General features: G+C 42.4%; 1 protein-coding gene across 3 annotated transcripts in view; it reads right to left on the bottom strand.

Annotated features, from left to right (window-relative positions):
• The window catches only part of dot1l (DOT1-like histone H3K79 methyltransferase), a 28,459-nt gene extending 9,902 nt beyond the window's left edge, over positions 1 to 18,557 (bottom strand). The window contains exons 1-23 of one of the 3 annotated variants that reach the window (XM_046042143.1): positions 18,086 to 18,557; positions 13,167 to 13,210; positions 12,970 to 13,044; positions 12,512 to 12,575; positions 11,908 to 12,136; positions 11,540 to 11,634; positions 9,396 to 9,458; positions 9,233 to 9,288; positions 8,777 to 8,856; positions 8,163 to 8,231; positions 7,962 to 8,068; positions 6,549 to 6,590; positions 6,353 to 6,448; positions 5,945 to 6,167; positions 5,621 to 5,734; positions 2,991 to 3,082; positions 2,675 to 2,776; positions 2,214 to 2,351; positions 1,852 to 1,977; positions 1,122 to 1,561; positions 905 to 1,001; positions 641 to 790; positions 356 to 398 (exon numbers count right to left, since the gene is read on the bottom strand). In XM_046042143.1, the coding sequence (XP_045898099.1) occupies positions 356 to 398; positions 641 to 790; positions 905 to 1,001; positions 1,122 to 1,561; positions 1,852 to 1,977; positions 2,214 to 2,351; positions 2,675 to 2,776; positions 2,991 to 3,082; positions 5,621 to 5,734; positions 5,945 to 6,167; positions 6,353 to 6,448; positions 6,549 to 6,590; positions 7,962 to 8,068; positions 8,163 to 8,231; positions 8,777 to 8,856; positions 9,233 to 9,288; positions 9,396 to 9,458; positions 11,540 to 11,634; positions 11,908 to 12,136; positions 12,512 to 12,575; positions 12,970 to 13,044; positions 13,167 to 13,210; positions 18,086 to 18,166 (2,626 nt within the window). In that variant the 5' untranslated portion in view covers positions 18,167 to 18,557. Of the gene's footprint in view, positions 1 to 355; positions 399 to 640; positions 791 to 904; positions 1,002 to 1,121; positions 1,562 to 1,851; positions 1,978 to 2,213; positions 2,352 to 2,674; positions 2,777 to 2,990; positions 3,083 to 5,620; positions 5,735 to 5,944; positions 6,168 to 6,352; positions 6,449 to 6,548; positions 6,591 to 7,961; positions 8,069 to 8,162; positions 8,232 to 8,776; positions 8,857 to 9,232; positions 9,289 to 9,395; positions 9,459 to 11,539; positions 11,635 to 11,907; positions 12,137 to 12,511; positions 12,576 to 12,969; positions 13,045 to 13,166; positions 13,211 to 18,085 lie in introns of those variants that run through there. The other 2 variants (XM_046042144.1, XM_046042145.1) reach the window with 2 other exon arrangements.
• Between the last annotated feature and the right edge of the window lie 213 nt (positions 18,558 to 18,770).

Raw genomic sequence — 18,770 nt, 5'->3', positions numbered from 1 at the left:
TAACTTTTTTTCCACCCATCATGATTTCTACGTGCACACAGCACCAACCTCAGGTAGCCAGCCGGAAGCAGGCGAGTTACCGTGAGACAAAGTATCATGGGAGTAAAGTTAAAAATAAATTAAAAATAAAATCAACGTTTAAATTTTATCAAGTATATGAAACATCCAAAATTAACACTGTAAGCAGACTACTTGATTACTATAAGCAAAATATTTAAAGCAGCATTTGCATAGGAATGATTCTGTCCCAAGCTTTTTAATCCACATGTACCGTAATCGCTATAAGTGGTTTCCACTGTTAACAGTGAATAGAATATGTGAACAATACATTAAGTGGTTGACGGGTAATCCTTACCATTGGTCTGACCTGCCTGAGACACAGGACTCGGAGTACTTCTCTGAAATTATGAACACAGAGAATATTTCACAATGTAAAGTCCAGAAAAAACAATATGAAAAATCACAAAATGTTTAAACTTTAAATCTATAATTATCCAGGTGAAACTAAAACTTAACAACTCTAAACTGTGCATCTTACATACTAATCTAAGTCTTCGCAAGTGAACATTTCATTTATTACATCCAGAGCAGGCTGTTAATGCAGTTAGTGTAATGTAGGTAGTGTCATGAATGTGCTCACCAGTCTCTCGGCACGACTGGGCAGCACCACGCTGGCCAGAGGAATGCTGACTGGTAGTTTGCTTGGGTGGACAGTGCTCAGAGGGATACTTATTGGAAGGCTCGTAATGCTGTTGTCACCCTGAACAGATGGGCTCCTCTCCTTACCACCCTATAAGAGAGAGCAAAGAGTGTGCCGAATACTGCAAGGAAGGTAGAAAGCTGTATGCTTCTAGACAGATCAACAGTGCAAGCGCAGAGACAGCAAAGAAAGATTTACATTTACCCTCTCAGAACTTTTAAGAGTATTCTGGGCATCAGATGCATTTGGAGAGGGGCAGTTCTGCTTGGCTCCAAGCGGAGAGTTAACACCAGAAAATTCCCTGAAAAAAACAAATTTAGCGTCAACTAGTTCCCTGTCTGTTGCCTTAGGGAGAAACTTGGAGACTTTGAAAATGAAATGGTTCATTTTTGAAAACTGAGAGCTTTTAGTGGCAACCAACCTGTGTGTTGCCAGCCCTGGACCTCTTAAGTGAGCAGAGGCAGTGGGGTCCTGGTTAAGATGCCTCCGCAAGGCAATCTTGGCAGGGGAGAAGCGTGTGTAATCAGGAAGAGCATAGCAGGAACTTTGCTGCCTCTGCCGGGCATCAGGGGTGGAAGGTACAATTTCATGGTCTGGCGAGATGGGCAGGTAGCGAGAAATAAGCTCCCCCTTGGTGTTAGCCCGGTCAAAGCAAGGTGAACTGGTGCCATTGAGAGAAAGCTCTGGGGTGACACCATTGAGAGCTGGGGCTGAGGACAGGCCGAGCTTAGTGGAGTCCATGTCTGTGGAAGAGCGCGATTCCAGACTCTTTCTGTATGGGGAGCCCTCACAGGGGCTGTAGGATTTGAGCTGAAGCAGCTCCTGCTGCCTTTGACTTTTCTCCAGCTCCACGATGCTGATCTAAAAACAGACATCAGGGGGAGCCGTTACACCAGAAAACAGGCATTCTGCAACAAATGTCTAGCAAAATGTTTGTGACAGCAATTCATCAACTCTTCCTGAAAGCTAGTTTAGGTGACATGGCTAATTCTTGTGAATATCCCTCTGAAGAGCATGTGGAGTTAGGGGGCGGCTGGATGGAACAAGAGGTCAGAGAACACAGCAAGTATGGAGGAGTACACAAGAGGCGGAAGAGAACGATACAAGCACTTGGAAATCAATACAACAAATTGAGAAGGTGGACTGTGTACCTGCAGCTCCAAGCAGTGTCTCTGTTTCTCAGAGATTTGTCTGCGTAGCGCCTGCTTCTCCTTCAGCAAACTCTCCAGACACAAAGAGCCCCAATCTAGCTTTAGCTCCTCGCATCGAGACTTCAGCTGGAAAACAACAACCATACACTTGCTATTATTTGTTTTTTTGGAGAACACTCTAGCAAAGTGAAATATAATTTAATATTGGCTCCAAGTGTAAAGACATGTAGTACAAACTGGACCTGAATTTGCACTTCAACACAGCGCAGCAGGAATGATAACAGGTGTAAACCACTGGGGATGATGCTGTAGTTAACAGGGTGGAGGTTACAACAACATAGTAGCAGGGCCTGAGGTCTCACCAGTAGCAGGCTGTGGTCTCTCAGCAAAGCCATGTCTCTCTCAAGCTGCTTAGTCTGCTCTTTCAGCTGGCGATTGTGGGCTGATATCTCCTTCTGGGCCTGCAGCAGGTCCTCCACAGTCAGTGCCTTCACTCCCAACTGACCACAACGCACACACACAAACAGTGTCATACTACACGATGCTACATGTGTCTCAGGTGCAACAGACGCTTCATTCAACCAGAGGAGCTTAGTTAGTTGCAAAGTACAACACAACCCAGAAGGAAAACACCCAAAGTTTGCTTTCCCTTGCTTTAAGTAGTGTTCCACTCTCTGCTAAAACCACACTCATCTTCACATGAGACGTACATTATTCAGGGTAACTGAATTTAAGCACTAATGATAAGAACACTTGAAATAAGGATATATTGCTGACTGTGTCTTTACTGTAACATGGAGAGCAATAAAGTAGCAGTTCCCACCTCATCTAGTTTGGTCTGAAAGAGACCTTTGATCATGTCCTTGTGAGACTGACAAACAGAGTGGAGCTGCTCTGCCTGCCCGGACAGGTCCCTGTGTTTTTGCTAGAGACAGAAAGGAAAACAAGAACACAGATAAGAGGTCGCAAAAAAGTGCAAATCATTAGGACAGTAACATCATAACAATTTAAATAAAATATTTACGTAGTTGACATGCTTGAATATATGCCACTTAATATGTGTTGGCATGATATGGCAGTAAAAAGATAGAGGGAATTTGCAGCAGTAGCAGTCTGTAATTAATGGCATTAATTATTACCTTCTCCTGCTCTAAAAGCTGCTGCAGGTTGGAGCGGTACTGAGGAGTCTTCATGTGGGCCATAAACTGGAGGTATTGAACTTTGATGTTATCTGCGAAAAGATGTAGGTTCGGGAAACAGCAGGAGGAAGGGAGCAAAAACAGAAGACATATTATTAGTTAGGTTTGTTCGGAAAATGGAGCTCAGACACCAAACGGATGGATATGCTGTCTTATACCACATGTTCTTTTCACAGAAAATATTTTATTTTTTATACTGAACAAAATTATAAACTGTCAAAATCTGTGTTAGTGAGCACTTCTCCTTTGCAGAGATAATCCATCCACCTCACAGGTGTGGCATATCAAGATGCTGATCAGACAGCATGGGTATTGCACAGGTGTGCATTAGGCTACGTTCAGACTGCAGGCCTTAATGCTCATTTCCGATTTTTTCCCCCACATCTGTTTGACAGTTCACATTACATGACGTCACACGAGGAGCAACAGAGGTTAGCTCCGGTTAGCTCACGGGAGACTCCCGTTTTTCATGGTCCTCTCATGGGTCACATTTCTCCCAAATTATGACAAGTGTTCACAACTTTCGTCACTGCTTTTTGCGGATGATGTGGTACTGATGGCATCATCGATCCGTGACCTTCAGCTCTCGCTGGATCGGTTCGCAGCAGAGTGCGAAGCGGTTGGGATGAGGATTAGCACCTCTAAATCTGTGGCCATGGTTCTCAGCAGGAAACAGGTCGAGTGCCAGCTGCAGGTAGGGAATGAGTCCTTACCCCAAGTGAAGGAGTTCAAGTACCTCGGGGTCTTGTTCACGAGCGAGGGGAGATTGGAGCGGGAGATTGGCCAGAGAATCGGAGCAGCGGGGGCGGTATTGCACTTGCTTTACCACACCGTTGTGATGAAAAGAGAGCTGAGCCGTAAGGCAAAGCTCTCGATCTACCGGTCAATTTTTGTTCCTACTCTCACCTATGGTCATGAGCTGGTCATGACCGAAAGAACGAGATCGCGGGTACAAGCGGCCGAAATGGGTTTCCTCAGGCTGGTGGCTAGTGTCTCCCTTAGAGATAGGGTGAGAAGCTCGGCCATTCGCGAGGAGCTCAGAGTAGAGCCGCTGCTCCTTTGTGTTGAAAGGAGCCAGTTGAGGTGGTTTGGGCATCTGGTAAGGATGCCTCCCGGACGCCTCCCTAGGGAGGTGTTCCAGGCACGTCCAACTGGGAGGAGGCCTCGGGGAAGACCCAGGACTAGGTGGAGAGATTATATCTCCACACTGGCCTGGGAACGCCTCGGGATCCCCCAGTCAGAGCTGGTTAATGTGGCTCGGGAAAGAGAAGTTTGGGGTCCCCCGCTGGAGCTGCTGCCCCCGCGACCCGACCCCGGATAAGCGGATGAAGATGGATGGATGCTTCACAACTTTCTGTTCATTTCATTACGCTTTCTGGCGCTGTACAACACAACTGCCGCACAACTCACTCACTCTCTCTCCCCACTGTATCCACTCGGACAAATAGCATGCACATCATCAGAAGAGACCTTGCGGTCCAGTGGATTTCAGGTGTAAGAAAGGGAATCTGTGAGCAGACGACAGCAAGGTAGAGGAGGAAGAGAGCCACATGTTAAAAACTGGCTTTTGTGAAGCTTTTTCGTTCACCGCGGCTCCGTCTACAGCAGAACTGTGACAACAGCTGACTAGAGTGACATCAAAGTCGCATCAATTCCAGACTCAGGTCGCATTTAAAAAGATCAGATCTGTATTGGATTAGTGGCCCAATTTCAAACTGGAAAAGATCAGATTCCATGTGATTTGGCCTGTTCACACCGTCATAAAAATATCAGATCTGGGTCACATATGGGCAAAAAAATTGGATTTGGGTCACATTGGCCTGCAGTCTGAATCTAGCCTTAGACTGGCCACAATAAAAGGCCACTTGAAAATGTGCTATTTCACTGTATTGCGGGTGTCCGGAAACCAGTCAGTATCCGGTGTTGCTGTCTGCCATCTGCCCTGTACAGTGAAAACCGGGATTCAACCGTGAAGAGAACACCTCTCCAAAGTGCCAGACACCATTGACTGTGAGCATTTGCCCACTCAAGTCGGTCACAACGACGAACTGCAGTCAGGTCGAGACCCCGATGAGGACGACGAGCATGCAGATGAGCTTCCCTGATGGCTTATGTAGAGAAATAACCATTCCATTCACGGGCAACAGCTCTGATGGACATTACTGCAGTCAGCATGCCAATTGCAAACTTCCTCAAAATTTGCGACATCTGTGGCATTGTGCTATGTGATGGAACTGCACATTTTCAAGTGGCCTTTTATTGTGGACAGCCTAAGGCACACTTGTGCATATGTGCAATACCCATGCTATCTGATCAGCATCTTGATATGCCACACCTGTGAGGTGGATGGATTATCTTGGCAAAGGAGGAGTGCTGACTGACACAGATTGAGAGATTTGTGAACAATATTTGAGAGAAATAGGCCTTTTGTATACATAGAGATTTTAGATCTTTGAGTTCAGCTCATGATGAATGGGGGCAAAAACAAAAGTGTTGTGTTCAGTGTAAATTAACTCTTTAAAAAATAAATAAATAAATCACACCACACTTCCCAGACCAAACCAGCTCACCTAACAGTTGTTGCAGACCAGGAGGAGTCGGGCTCAGCAGCAGTTGACTAGAGGGATAGTGCTGGACCTTGGGAGGTAGGTGGTAGAAGGGACTCTGAGGTGGCCGGTACACATCTGTACACACAAGAAGCATATCTATGTTACACTGAGATTTCAGTTTAGATGTAAAGAAGACATTAGTCATTTCTGTAACACAAGGCAGCTTAAGATTTTCCATGCCTGGTTGCCAGTTCCCATTCAGAAAAAGCTAATGCATACAGTTATAAAACCTGAAGGTAATATCTACAATATTCCATGTGTTTATATGTATGTGTGTCCACTGACCCTGAGGGGGTGCCGCAGAAAGGGTCTTGGCGTGCAGCAAATCCAAAGCGCTCTGATTCTTCTTGTTTTTCTTCTCAGCAGCCGGGGCAGCTTTCTTGGGTCGACCACGTTTCTTGTTGTTCAACTTGCGACCCTTGGACAAGAGTCGGGTTCTTCGGGGTTTGGCTGGGGGCTTGACCACTGTCACCAAGCTAGGACGCTCCTCCTCACCACAGGAGTCCTGCTGCAATATGCATGCACACATACATGTTCATACAAAAGAGCACAGAGAGCTTGCCTTGCTGTCTTGTATATACGCGGGACAAAATGACACAAGACACAATATATAGCAAAAAGGTAATGTACCCAGCTAAATGGTCCAAGGAATTGCTTCCCACATAAAGTCTTGTAAATCCGTGCACATGCTACCTTGTTTTGTTCTTTAGGTTTTGTGGGCGTGGTGCTATTGCTTTTACTGTCCTTCGTATCCTTCTGCTGACGTCGCCTAGCTGCTTCTTGTTCCTCCTGATGACAAAATGAACCAAATAACTCGTTTGATACAGAAAATATAGTGAGTACAGTGACACTGTCAAATAGTACACTGAGGAAGAAGAACATGACTTACCCTGAGTTTAGGATTTTTGAGACTAGCAAAATAGTTTTCAAGCTGAAAAAAGGAAAATGTGGATATAAGAATATTATTTTCATTGCTTTTACAAGAGTTTAAATACCATCCAAGCTCAAATAATCACGGTGTATACAACAACTTTAAAAATCCAATATTTCACACTTTTTATTTTAACCCGATTTCAGCACATTTCATGTTATTGTGAATACAATTGCCGTTTTATAAAACCTGTACACTATACAAAACATATGCTTTCTTGTTTCATTAAATAATCAATATACATTATGTCTAAAGCAAACAATGAACAGGATTTAATGGCTAATTTTGGCACTCTGTGTTTTTGAAATATGATGAGTGTTTCTTCCACAAGTAAAACTCAACTGACTGACATCACCAGCTCAAATAAAAATCTGAGCAGATACATTATTAATTCAGATCGCAAGTTTCTAAACTATTTAAACACGAATACTGTAGCATTAAAAAGGTTATCAAAATTGCAGAATGGTTCGTTTTATTTGTCTTTCCACATTTACATTTATTCATTTCGCTGACGCTTTTATCCAAAGCGACTTACAATTGCTATATATGTCAGAGGTCGCACACCTCTGGAGGAACTAGGGATTAAGTGTCTTGCTCTGGGACACAGTGTGTCACAGTGGGGAATTGAACCCAGGTCTCTCACACCAAAAGCATGTGTCTTATCCATTGTTCCATCGCCAGCCCTTTCTGTGAGGTTTTAGGATTATATGGTAAATGCAGATTACTGACCAGTCATTTGCTTTACTGCAGGCACAAAACCTACGTGCCTGAGGTCATCCGGCCATTGGTTGTAGTCTTGTGGTTCTTTGAGGATGATTTGACTCACTTACCCTTGTTTAACCATCAAAATCCATCCTCTAAAAAGGTACAAAAAAATATAGCCATATGCAGATTGGGTCATGCACACTATTTCTGCTGTTCCATTCTGTGAAGTTACTACCACTCACCATACAACGAACAAATATGCAACAAATTCAAAAAGAGCGTGGAGAGAGCAGCGACATTTACTTTGGGTGGTAACACAGCTCTATCACTGGGGTTCCCACTGGTCAACAGGGATTACTGTAACCAATTACTCAAGTGACAGACAAATCAGTGTTATCTAATGCACCTGTGTTACTCTGTTTAACCCTCTGTGTTCTCTCCTCAGACTGTTTACTCTTGGGACTGACTACTCATTAGTACAATACCAGCTGTTATTATTATTATGGCAGCCTATCTCTTGAGTTTAGGTTACTCTTTGTCTCTAATGGCTTATGTGTTTGTGCTGCTTCAGCAGTCATTTTAGTGTTTTATTGGTTTGAAAAACTCTCCTCTAATAGAAATTTAGTCTCTGCAAATGGGTCTTCCTCCAAGAGCTCCAGTACTTACTATGGTACGGTCTATGGTATGCAAGTAGTAGGAAACTGGCTTTCCAGTCCAGGACACGGAGCCCCTGAGTGGAGAAAGCTCCACCACACGCATTATTGTGCCAATATCTGCAGGACAGGTAGAAAAGAAAACATGGCACTGCATGTCAGATACAAGAGCATGACATATTGAAATCTGCTTTTCACTGATCGTGGTACTTACCACTCAAGTTTCGACTGTTTATTCTAAAATTTAAAGGTGCAAAAGGTTTGGAAGATACAATTTTTCCACCTGGAAAATAAAAACAACAACAAACAGTAATAAATTTACCCTTGATAAATGATGCTCTACAGTCGACACATACTCGTATGGCTCACTACATAAAGCAACCATAATGTCAAACACAATCCTCAATTAGAAATGGTAGTCCATAAACACATTCATCATATTGTTATGTTACACATTCAAAACTATGTCAAGCAGCATAGTGCAGCTGCGAGGTCAAGTGTTATTTTGATCACCAATGAGACAATAGAAAGGTCTGTTGTCACAAGGAAAGGCTATTTAAAAGCCTTATTTGTCAACTTTTGATCAGTTTACACCTGTCTCAATTTGTTGTGGTTCATCAACCAACTGCTCTGCCATAAAAATCAATTAGCACAATTAAAATGACAATGGACATATGGCACACTGATGAAAATTTACTAGAAATATTTGAGGTGACAGGCTTGTGGACATTACACAGTTAGCTTTCTAATAACTATAAATTATAATCATAGTATTTCACACGTAGTCATCACAAAAACAATTTAGTGGTTAGTCTACAAAATACTAACCTTCCTTCATGTTAGCAAAGCGCTCCTTCAGCTGGTGATCTACCTCTGGACCAAAGGCAAAGTTATTCACAAAAATAATACTGGAAGACAGACAAAGAAAGACATTTTAGATCTACAGTTCACAGTAAAAAAAAAAGAGAAACAAGATTTACCTTGAAAGTCAAGTTTTGAGAGATGAACATGTTTCAGCACAATTCTGAGGACATGTTCAATTGTTAACTTTCTTCTGTCTAAACCTTTATATGAAGCTCCTTACACATTGTGTCACTGAACAGTGACAATAGCAAGTCATAATAGGTTTCTGAAGGGTAGCATTTATCACAGGACTGAACCTTTCTTCTATAATGTACCATGTATTACATTACATTACAGCAGTTTCTATAAATTCAGCTTAATTAATGGTCTTAATAGAAGAAAATATTGAAATTGTTACTGTGGCTGGGTTTGGTATACCACCTTGTGTTGGCGATCCTTTCCTTCCATTCTTCTGACAGAAAGTCCCCTCTTTCCAGCTGAAAGAAACCGAGCAGACTAGTACAAACCCTGAATACACGTGGATCTGCAGAACACCCAACATTTAACATTTTGTGAGTAAATGTCACACTAAGAGTCAACTTACTGTGTACTCCCCGTGTTTCTTCCCATACCATTTCATCCACTTTTTAAACTCTTTATCCATGGTCTGAAAGATTGAATTTGAATATTAATATCCAAACATGATGATTTTAATAAGTTATTTTAAACTACAACAATCAGTACGGGATGCGTGTGTTCCAAAAAGGAGGATTAGCGAGTTAACAAGAGCCCCTCAGTGAAATTCTGGCTCTTGCCTTAAGGAAAGCCGTGTTTCTGGCTGAGAGCCTGTATCTTTTACTGTGATAACGAACGCTCAGCTGGTTAGACTAACTGTAGTCAGGACTCATTTAGACTAAGAACAGCCCCTTGGCACATGGGTGCAGGGCTCCGTTCTGGTGTGTTGCTAAAGGGCAAAGATGAGAAAATGAAACGTGAACCGGGAAATCCACTTTGAAGACTGACTGAAAACAAACACACCACACAGCGGGGAAATGTATTTTTTTTGCTACTTCTTTAACTACTTTTTTTATGTGCCAGAGCCCATTTGTGCTGCGCTAACACTGCGTTGTTCACTACAATGTCTGAAGAACCAGTGATTTTTGACACATCGCTGCTGCCTGCCAGAATGCAACCCACTTTTCTCTGCTCCCCTTCAGAGATACCTCTTTGTAGGGATGTCACAAGAACTGATACTTAGGAACCAAGTCGATGCCAAAATTCTGAAAACATGACTTTATAACTTTTTCTACAGTACTGCAGGTACCAGGGATCAAACACGTGGAAGTGCTTGCTCATGGTGGGAATTGGGTCTCTGTAAATAACAGCACAAAGAGTACGGTCTAGACTTGATCTATATGAAAAGCACTACCTATGTTAATTGACCCTTCGCTAAGCCCCGCCCCCCTCAGTTACTGTTGCTAAGCGCTGCCACTGTCTATTATGGCACTCCGCGGAGAAATATTGTCAAATTAGTTGGAAAAAACAATCTCAGAAAGAAGCAGAGAGTTTTGCAGTTGCATTACACATTTGAAGGTTGTATTCAGGCTGTCAAACTGACTCAAACGGACGTGAAAAAAATGTAAGATAGAAGCCAAAGCCTAACGTTACCAATCACACAGTACAAGTGAACCACCGCATCCCCCGACGATTGAGACAAGAGACAATGATATGAACGATCAAAACTGTTCCTGTAAAGCTGCATAGGCCTCTATTCATTATTACATTCATTAGAAAGCAGAACAGTAAGGCTTTAGTACGTTACATTCAGTAGGTTAGCTAGCGTTACCTAACTAACATTACATTAGGAACAATCCACTGCCAACATTTTTCTGGATTTACTTTAGGTTTTGGAAAGAGAATAAATCGTACTTCTCCTTTCAACTTCTCTGGGCAGCGACTGTAATTATTACAAGTGCCCCAGGAACAGCGTTTGACCATATCTTAGAATAATATAGCCAAAAAAAGCTAGAAATTGACTCTTTTTACATTAGAGACAATGGAGCGCATCCATGAAAATGTTGAACTTCAGTTAGAGCGAGTCCATTACCGCGCTGTGATTGGCCAGCTGTGTATTCAGGGCGTGGCTTAGTGAAGGGTCAATTGGTGCTATATAAATTAAATTGAATTGAAAAGATGGCGATTTATCGTATTTGCGGCTGTCATCTTCAACAGCTCTGTGTCAGTTAGGCACACGTTTCAGTTATAATCACCTCAAAATCAGCAAGATAACGACGCAGTTTGCAGTGCAAAGAACTGAAAGTGCAATATAATCCATTTCAATGGTCAATAACTTCTCTGATTTTCAACATAGAAATCTCAAATCATTCAGCCACCATTAAACATTTCACACCTGTGAGTTTGTAAAAAAACTTATGAAAATAAATAAATTAATTAATTAATTGAGCATTGCAAGGTTGTAATTTCAACAGCTTGCTCATTTATGAATAAACTGACATCACGTCACCTTGTCCTGGACATCTTTCACACCTTTTAGTTTTCAAGTTCAAATGTTTTTATTAAAAAGGAGTGTATGTTGAAGTGCATGTGATTTATAGTTTTGTTTTTTACTGTGGCTTCCAACTGGGCATCAACAATCGTGGAATTTCACTGCTACTGGTATCGACTATTAAATTTATGGTATTGTGACATCCCTACCCCTCTGCTCTTGTGAGATATTTATGTCGTTACCTCTGCATAGGTAGCTGGAATGTCTGCTTTCTCTACACCGTAGTAGTGTTTACAGTTGGTTGCTGCTGCAACCTGCAGCACTACCTGCCCCACTCCTGCAAACAAGAAACAATAGGTTCATGTCTTACGCCAAACATACAAAGACACCTAGCTGTCAATGTTGTTCAATTTAAAAATCAAAACATTATTTCTTTTTTTTAACTGCTTCCATGTACGACTGGTAAACTATTAACAATGTATTTAAAAGGTCTGTCCTATTTTTTACTTTGGCATTTGGTTTTATATGACAGAAATGGTGGTAATGTAAAAGCCACGTCGGATCAATTCTTTCTGAAACCTGGATGTCCAAACAATAACAGCAGACTTACCACTGCCGAGGTCAACAAAGGTGTCATCTTCCATCATTTCCATCTCGTCGATGATCTGAGACACAAGGTCGAAAGAGGTCTCTCCGTACACCTCAGGGGAGAAGGGCTCGTAGTTGTTCAGCTTCTCCGGGTCGGTCACCGAGTGGTTGTACACCTGCTGTAGGATGTGTCTCAGCAGCCCATTGGAGGGGCGCTTGTTCAGCTTCATGGGCTGGGTGGTCCCTTTCCACTATAAAATGGGATTGCATATATTTAATCACACACACACACACACAAAATCGAGGTATATTGTTTTTCCCTATACATCAATGTGTTCCTAAGTTAAGCGGTGCTGGCCTCTCAAAGAGAAGGACCAAAGAATACACATACAAAAAAAAGTTTTTGGATAACAACTGTGCTTATGAAACATCTTGGTCAATAACTAGAAGCATAAATACTTAATTATAGATCTTAGTCTCGTAAGAGAGCGTTGGGTTACGCGTGGCACAGATTCAAAGGAACACAGGAACAGACTCACAGTACAGTGTTGTTCACGTTTATGACTAATGTTTTCACATTCACTTCACCTACACAGCACTGAAAGCCTGCACATATACGGACTCACCAGCTGGTGAATGCTGTCGATGGCCCTGTTGTACTTGTCACAAAGTCTCTGCATACTCTCGAAGCTGTGAGAACAACAAGACACAAAATCAATACCCTCATTTTGTACAAGAACTGCCCAGTCCAACGCCTATTTTCCAGCTGACTTCACAAGAACACTTTTCACCTATGAAAATACTTACAAAGATCTGTTAACTGTGACAGAGATTGCACTCAAGGGAAAACAATAGTCATTATTACTGACACATACACATTTCAATTATATGTTTGGCCTGAGAAAACCAACCAAACACAGTAGAAAACAAAGACTTGAGTTTAGACATACAAACAGGCTGTTAGATCAGCAGTTAGCCTGCGTGGATGAAAGTGTTGACATTGTATGATGTTTTTAGTCCTTTTAGTATGTTTTCTAGTTATTTTCACAGACACAAACATATTTTGACATGACCCTTGTTTCACCTCTTGGTGTCGTAGTCGATGAGTACGTAGTTCTCCATTGCCAGTTTGAGGTCTGGGATCTCCTCACACACCCACCTAGAGAAAGCACACACATGAAAGCGTCACCAGATCATACACCCGACACAGTGACTGACTGTCAGCGTGAATGTGGGGGGGTAGATGTGGGTGGTGTGTCAGGGGGAGGAAAGGTTGCTTACCGAATGGTCTCGATGATTTCATGAGCAGCATCGTGATGTTTATCCTGAAATCAGAGAGGGGTGGACAAAATGTTAACCTCCTCTCAGTATGACCCATTCAATTCAACAGCACCACAAACTACAGCCTCCATAAAGTTTAATCATCACGTCTCAAAACACAGTCTCAATAAAACATTATAGCCTTCATGATGGTAGGATTTATTGCAAAACTGTTTTATTACTAGCAGTGGTTTAAGCTAGGCATACCTAATAAACTTTCAACTGAGTGTAGAAAGCCCAAAACAGATGACAAATATACATTCTACAAGCCAGGTGGCATAATAAAGAAACTCTATGCACTTCTGTCTGCATCTACTAAAGATTTCCACAATTATTTTTGCAATATGGAGGTATGTCATTTAAGTTTACCAACCATTTACTTAAACTACAAGCACTTTTAAAATTCTAATGTAGTGTCAAAGATATCTTGACATCTACCGCTATCACAGCTTATGGAAATTTCCCAAATAAGAAGAAATTAATATGATAATGCAGGAAATCCTATATTATAAGCCAAAATATTTCAATAACAACTTCCTGGCTATGCGTATCATGTAATTATTTGGTGAGCAGAGTTGAATGTAAAATATACATTAATTAAAAGATCAGGCACACTGAAATAACTTAATTACGCCTTCATGACACCGCAGCGCAGTGACCTCAACAACTATTATGTCTGATTCATCCTCTCATTGCAGTGACATCTGACAGACAATAGCCACTGCAGACACAACTGGAAGCTCCAATGTCGCTGAATGCTGTTTAGACCAGTCAGGAACTCTGTCAATGTTTACAACACATACTCTGCACTCTGAATGCAGCAATCTCTCTTTACCTTAGCAGTCTATTATATAAGCCTGCACGTTCACAAAGTTGTCTACCTCTGTATCAAAGCAGTGGCGTGTAGACACAGACTCTGATATTCCTGAATTTATTAAAAAAATCTTGACTAGTTAATGTGTTATTATGGAGTCAGTTTACAAACACACAAAAAGTCCATGATGTGGTGGAATCAGAAGAATAGAAACAGACAAATCAAAGATGTTTAAGTGATACTGAAATGTCAGTATTTGTGGCAATAATGTGAGCTTGAACCCCAGCAGTGAAATAATCTCTACTCCATTTTTTTTCTAATGAAATGGTAAATTTTGGAAAGAGATTAAAACAAGAATTATTGAGTGTCCTGTGAATGAGTTCTACTCTGTCTCAAAGCGCTTATTTGCCAAATAATCCATGCATCTCTACTGACAGACAGCATTAGTCTGATATCTGGAGTAACTCAAACCTTCCTTCAGAAAATTGGTTCAGTTAACGATTTGGCTCAATGAGAGTATTCCAAACCATGTCCGAGAAAGCCAATTCCAGGTAAACCAGTTAAAAACAGCACTTTAGTCTACAGCAAAGCTTAATAAAACAAGACAAGATTAATTAAATTGATCCCATGCAGAGAACCTATAGTTTGTAATCTTATCTGGAGTGTGCTGCTGCAGCTCTGTGGGAGTAACAGGAGTCAAGTTACACCCAGAGCGCAGCCAGTCTGAGCCTGTTGCCTCAGCTGACCCACTGACCCACTTTCGGTCTCCTGCTCCAGAATATTGCCAAGGAGAGCCTCTGGTGGAGGGAAGGAAAAGAGGGAAATTACGAACTGAGGAGAAATATGAGGGTACAAAGGAAAGAAAGTGAAACGGAGAAGAAATCTGGAAACTGGGGAGAGTGAGGGGGCCATTGAGAGGTGGGGAAGCCTGGTATTTGTCAGCTGTTTGAGGCCTGGCACTGCAGCCGCAGCTAACAGCTCACAGTCCGGAGCTCCCGTCTTCCCGCTCAATACTGCCCGCCACTACTACACAGACTTCCGCCAAAGCTCACACATGCATGCGCACACACACTCAAAAATGCATGGTAACACAGGAAATCTCCTGCTATTTTTGTCAGCACGGCGTTCCGGTTACAGCTATGCATCATAAAGCTAACAGCTAGCTGTGTTGCTAATAAACAGCATGAGCTAAAAAAAAATATACAAACATACATGAGCACAACAGATTTAACACACTGTGTTCCACTAAACGGGGAAGGAATACAAGGTGAGTGAGTGTATGAAAAGAGCATGTGCAAGTGAGCCAATGAGATGTCGAACGGGGGGAGGTCACCGGCTCACACAAAGACGGCACACAGCAACACCAGCACAGGGCTGCTGCTAAAAATAAACACAGTCTGAAAGCGAGAGTCTGACAAAAAGAACAGGAGACCCTCCTCTCTCTCTCTCCTCACTGTGGGTATACTGACGCATGTACGACGACTCCTCTCTACACCACCTCAGTCAATCTCTCCTAACATCAGTGTGACGCATTGTGGGTGTAGGGGTTTTACACCACACGCTGCTCCACTACGTATACATCTGCAGCCCACGAGAACAAATGACTAAGGCAGGCGTGCCACTTACACCCTTCTACTAGTCTTACTAAACACGAAATACAACTAATGCACTTGGGGGCAACTTACAGCGCACCAGTATCTAAAATAAGATACTGGTGCTAACTTGTCTTTTAGGCAAAGAAGATTTGCAAGCAATTCTTGTGTACAGTATCTGATTATAACAAACATACTGCTATCCAGAGGAGCTGTCTTAACATGGTCAGTGATTTTATCTTGACAGACAAGTACATCAGGTCACATGTTGATGACACTGAGTGTCTGCAATTCAGCTGAACTGCAGTGTCTGGTTGCCTGTATCCAACACAGAAACACTCTACATTAAAGTCACTTCCATACCACAAATATGACAGTGTTGCCTTTAGTATTTAAATTTCAGTGCTGCAACAAAACTTGAATCCTAAGAGTTGTGCTCACATGCCATTGACTTTACAACAGTAATTGCAGCCATGTAAATAACAGGTGAAGTAGGTGAGGAGCAGAGATATTCAGCAGTACTTGAGCAGCAATGTATCTTTTAACTACAATGTACTGTAGGCCTGGTTAGTGCCCACACCCAGAACCAGATGGACAAAGAGCTGCACCACAACAGAGGTGCTCTTCATATGGAAACATTTATAGATGCACAGATGTGGGGATTTAGTGAGAGATGGGGAGTGAGACGGGGAGAAACACAGAGCAAAGGAAAAAAAGAAAGAAAGAGAGAGTATTTTATAGGCTTAATTCTGGATGCCAGATCTGCACGCCTTATAGTGCAACAGCCATGTTGTGTGTATCAAAACACAGACAGCACTGTATCCATGCTCTGTGGGTGAGATAAGCAAGTTTAAGCAGCTCTGTGGGAGTCAAGAATACATCTATAAGTAATTCAACAAGGGTAAACAAAACTGATAATTAAACGTGACTTGGAAAATAAACTTGAGCACAGATACTGGCATGCGTTTTTGAATTCTATTAATATAGCACTGCTGAATAGGAGCAGTCTCTTCTATCCTCCTCCCTGTCGAGTTGACCATATGGACATGAGAGGAGGGGAGAAGAAAGAGGAAGTCTTTACGCTTTGAAAACAGGAGGAGAGCGCTGCATGAATAGGCACCATATTGCAGGACTCCACATGCAGGACCATCAGCTGTTTCTAATTCAATGCAGGACAGCTAGTCCCTGTATAAATAGCTATCACGCAGGTCAACGGAATAAATTCCTGACATGCTTGTTCTTGTGTTTATCCTCGCGGACTATAAAATGCGGAAATGGGTGAGGCAACAAATCCGGCAGGGAGGAACTGTGAGTGTTATCAGACACTGGCCTGGTGTAAAGGGAGTGTCAACTCTGTCAGCCAAAGCAGAGAGGAGTGGCTGATTACATCAACATGTAATTCTGACTCAGTGACTTGAAACTCATTCAGTTTGTGATGATGGGATAAACACACTAAAGGATGAAACTGAAATAACCAGACTGCCAGACTAGGTGCAGTGTGGGCGGTGAGGAGATGTACCAAAAGACACCACTCTGACATTCTGAAAGATTCAACGTTCATTCAAAGTCAGCACTTACTGTCTTACCGCAATTACTATAAATGAGATACACAGTTTAAGTTAACTATATAGGCTTCTGAAAAGACCACAGATCTTGCAACCGCTTCCTTTTCCGTTTCTCTTTGACTCTCTAATGAGACAAGTGCAATCGCCACCAACGTGTTACTTACAGCCATGGAAATAACTACTAAGAGAGAAGAAGTCTCTTTCTTGGCAAGCATCACTATATTACTGCCTCGAGAAATGACAACAATGGAACAAATAGATGTATGGAGTTCAAAATACCCAACACGACCAGCTGGTCTCAATCATAGGGATGTCATCAGATAACCAAACAGAGAAAGAACTCGAGGAATGCAACTCGGCCATTCACTTGCAGAAAGCGATGTGCCCTGGGTGATTGTTTAACGTTACTGGTATCAAACAGTGGATCTGAGCATAGAAAAACAGCTATAACCTATTTATGTCTTAGTACACTTACATGTGTTGGAACATAAACGGACCAAGCCGAAATAAACTAAAGTTACGGTGAGCCTGACATGAAAGTGGATGTGAAGGGAGGTCTGTTTCAGTCGCTCCAATTTCAAAACACCTTCTTTTTACTGGGTGTCTGGCTCAGTTGTAACGTTACTCACGTTACCCTGCTCAAATGTACCGCAGTCTGTATGTCACCGTTTTGGGGCTAATAATTAATAACACGTTAAAAAAAACATGCTAAATGTCTTATCAATCATCGTAGCTGGCTGATATAACAACATGTCTGTCACCATCCCGACCAGTATGACCTGATTCCTCGGACGAGCGTGCTACGGCTCCTCCAGCTAGCCAGTGTTAGCAAAGAGCTAGCTAACAAAGACAAAAATAAAGAAAACATCTCAGTCTGTAACCCGGTGACTTTAAAGGTTTAACACTTACGTATACTGGTAGTGGCCACGGATACCCAGCAGGTTCTGCTCCAACCGGCGATTTGAGCTTGAGCTCCAGCTTTTCTCCCATTCTACACTTCACGGCGGCTTGGCTGTGATAGATACCTAGCTAGCTAGTGACTGCTCTCTGTTAGCCAGCTGGTCGGTTAGCGAGCGAGCTACAACGTGAACATTTTTGAAGAAAAAAAACGTTTAAACGCGTTAAGTAAAAAAATACGTCAGTGCTCGTTGCGCGGCAAATACACACACGATACGACCGAGTGTATAAATGTATCTGCTTCGGTTTTCTATTTTGAATAAAATGCCTGTTTATGTCCACTGGCAATAACACATCGTCCGTATCGCCGCCATCTTGCCCGGCATGAATATATATGGCATGGGGCCACTGGTAGCAGAGGGGACACAGACGTCACCGAGGGGACCGTGATGTACGTGGGCCAGCAACACCGAGCACGAGCGATCAGTGTAGGCGAGCACCCGTCATACTCGTCCCACATCTTCTTCTTCTTCTTCGAATGGCAGCTTGCATTCTTGGTGTTTCATTACCGCCATCTTCAGGAGTTAGTTAACTCCTATAGTGCCATATTTTCAATCCTGTCCTCTTAAGAAAGCTGACTAGACACTTCCTGCCTTATCCATTACTGCCACACTCCAGTATGCCCTTTAGTCCTGCT

This window comes from Micropterus dolomieu, unplaced genomic scaffold, assembly GCF_021292245.1.
Source record: "Micropterus dolomieu isolate WLL.071019.BEF.003 ecotype Adirondacks unplaced genomic scaffold, ASM2129224v1 contig_11340, whole genome shotgun sequence".
NCBI lineage: Eukaryota > Metazoa > Chordata > Actinopteri > Centrarchiformes > Centrarchidae > Micropterus > Micropterus dolomieu.
This window is presented reverse-complemented; position numbering and strand designations above follow the sequence as displayed.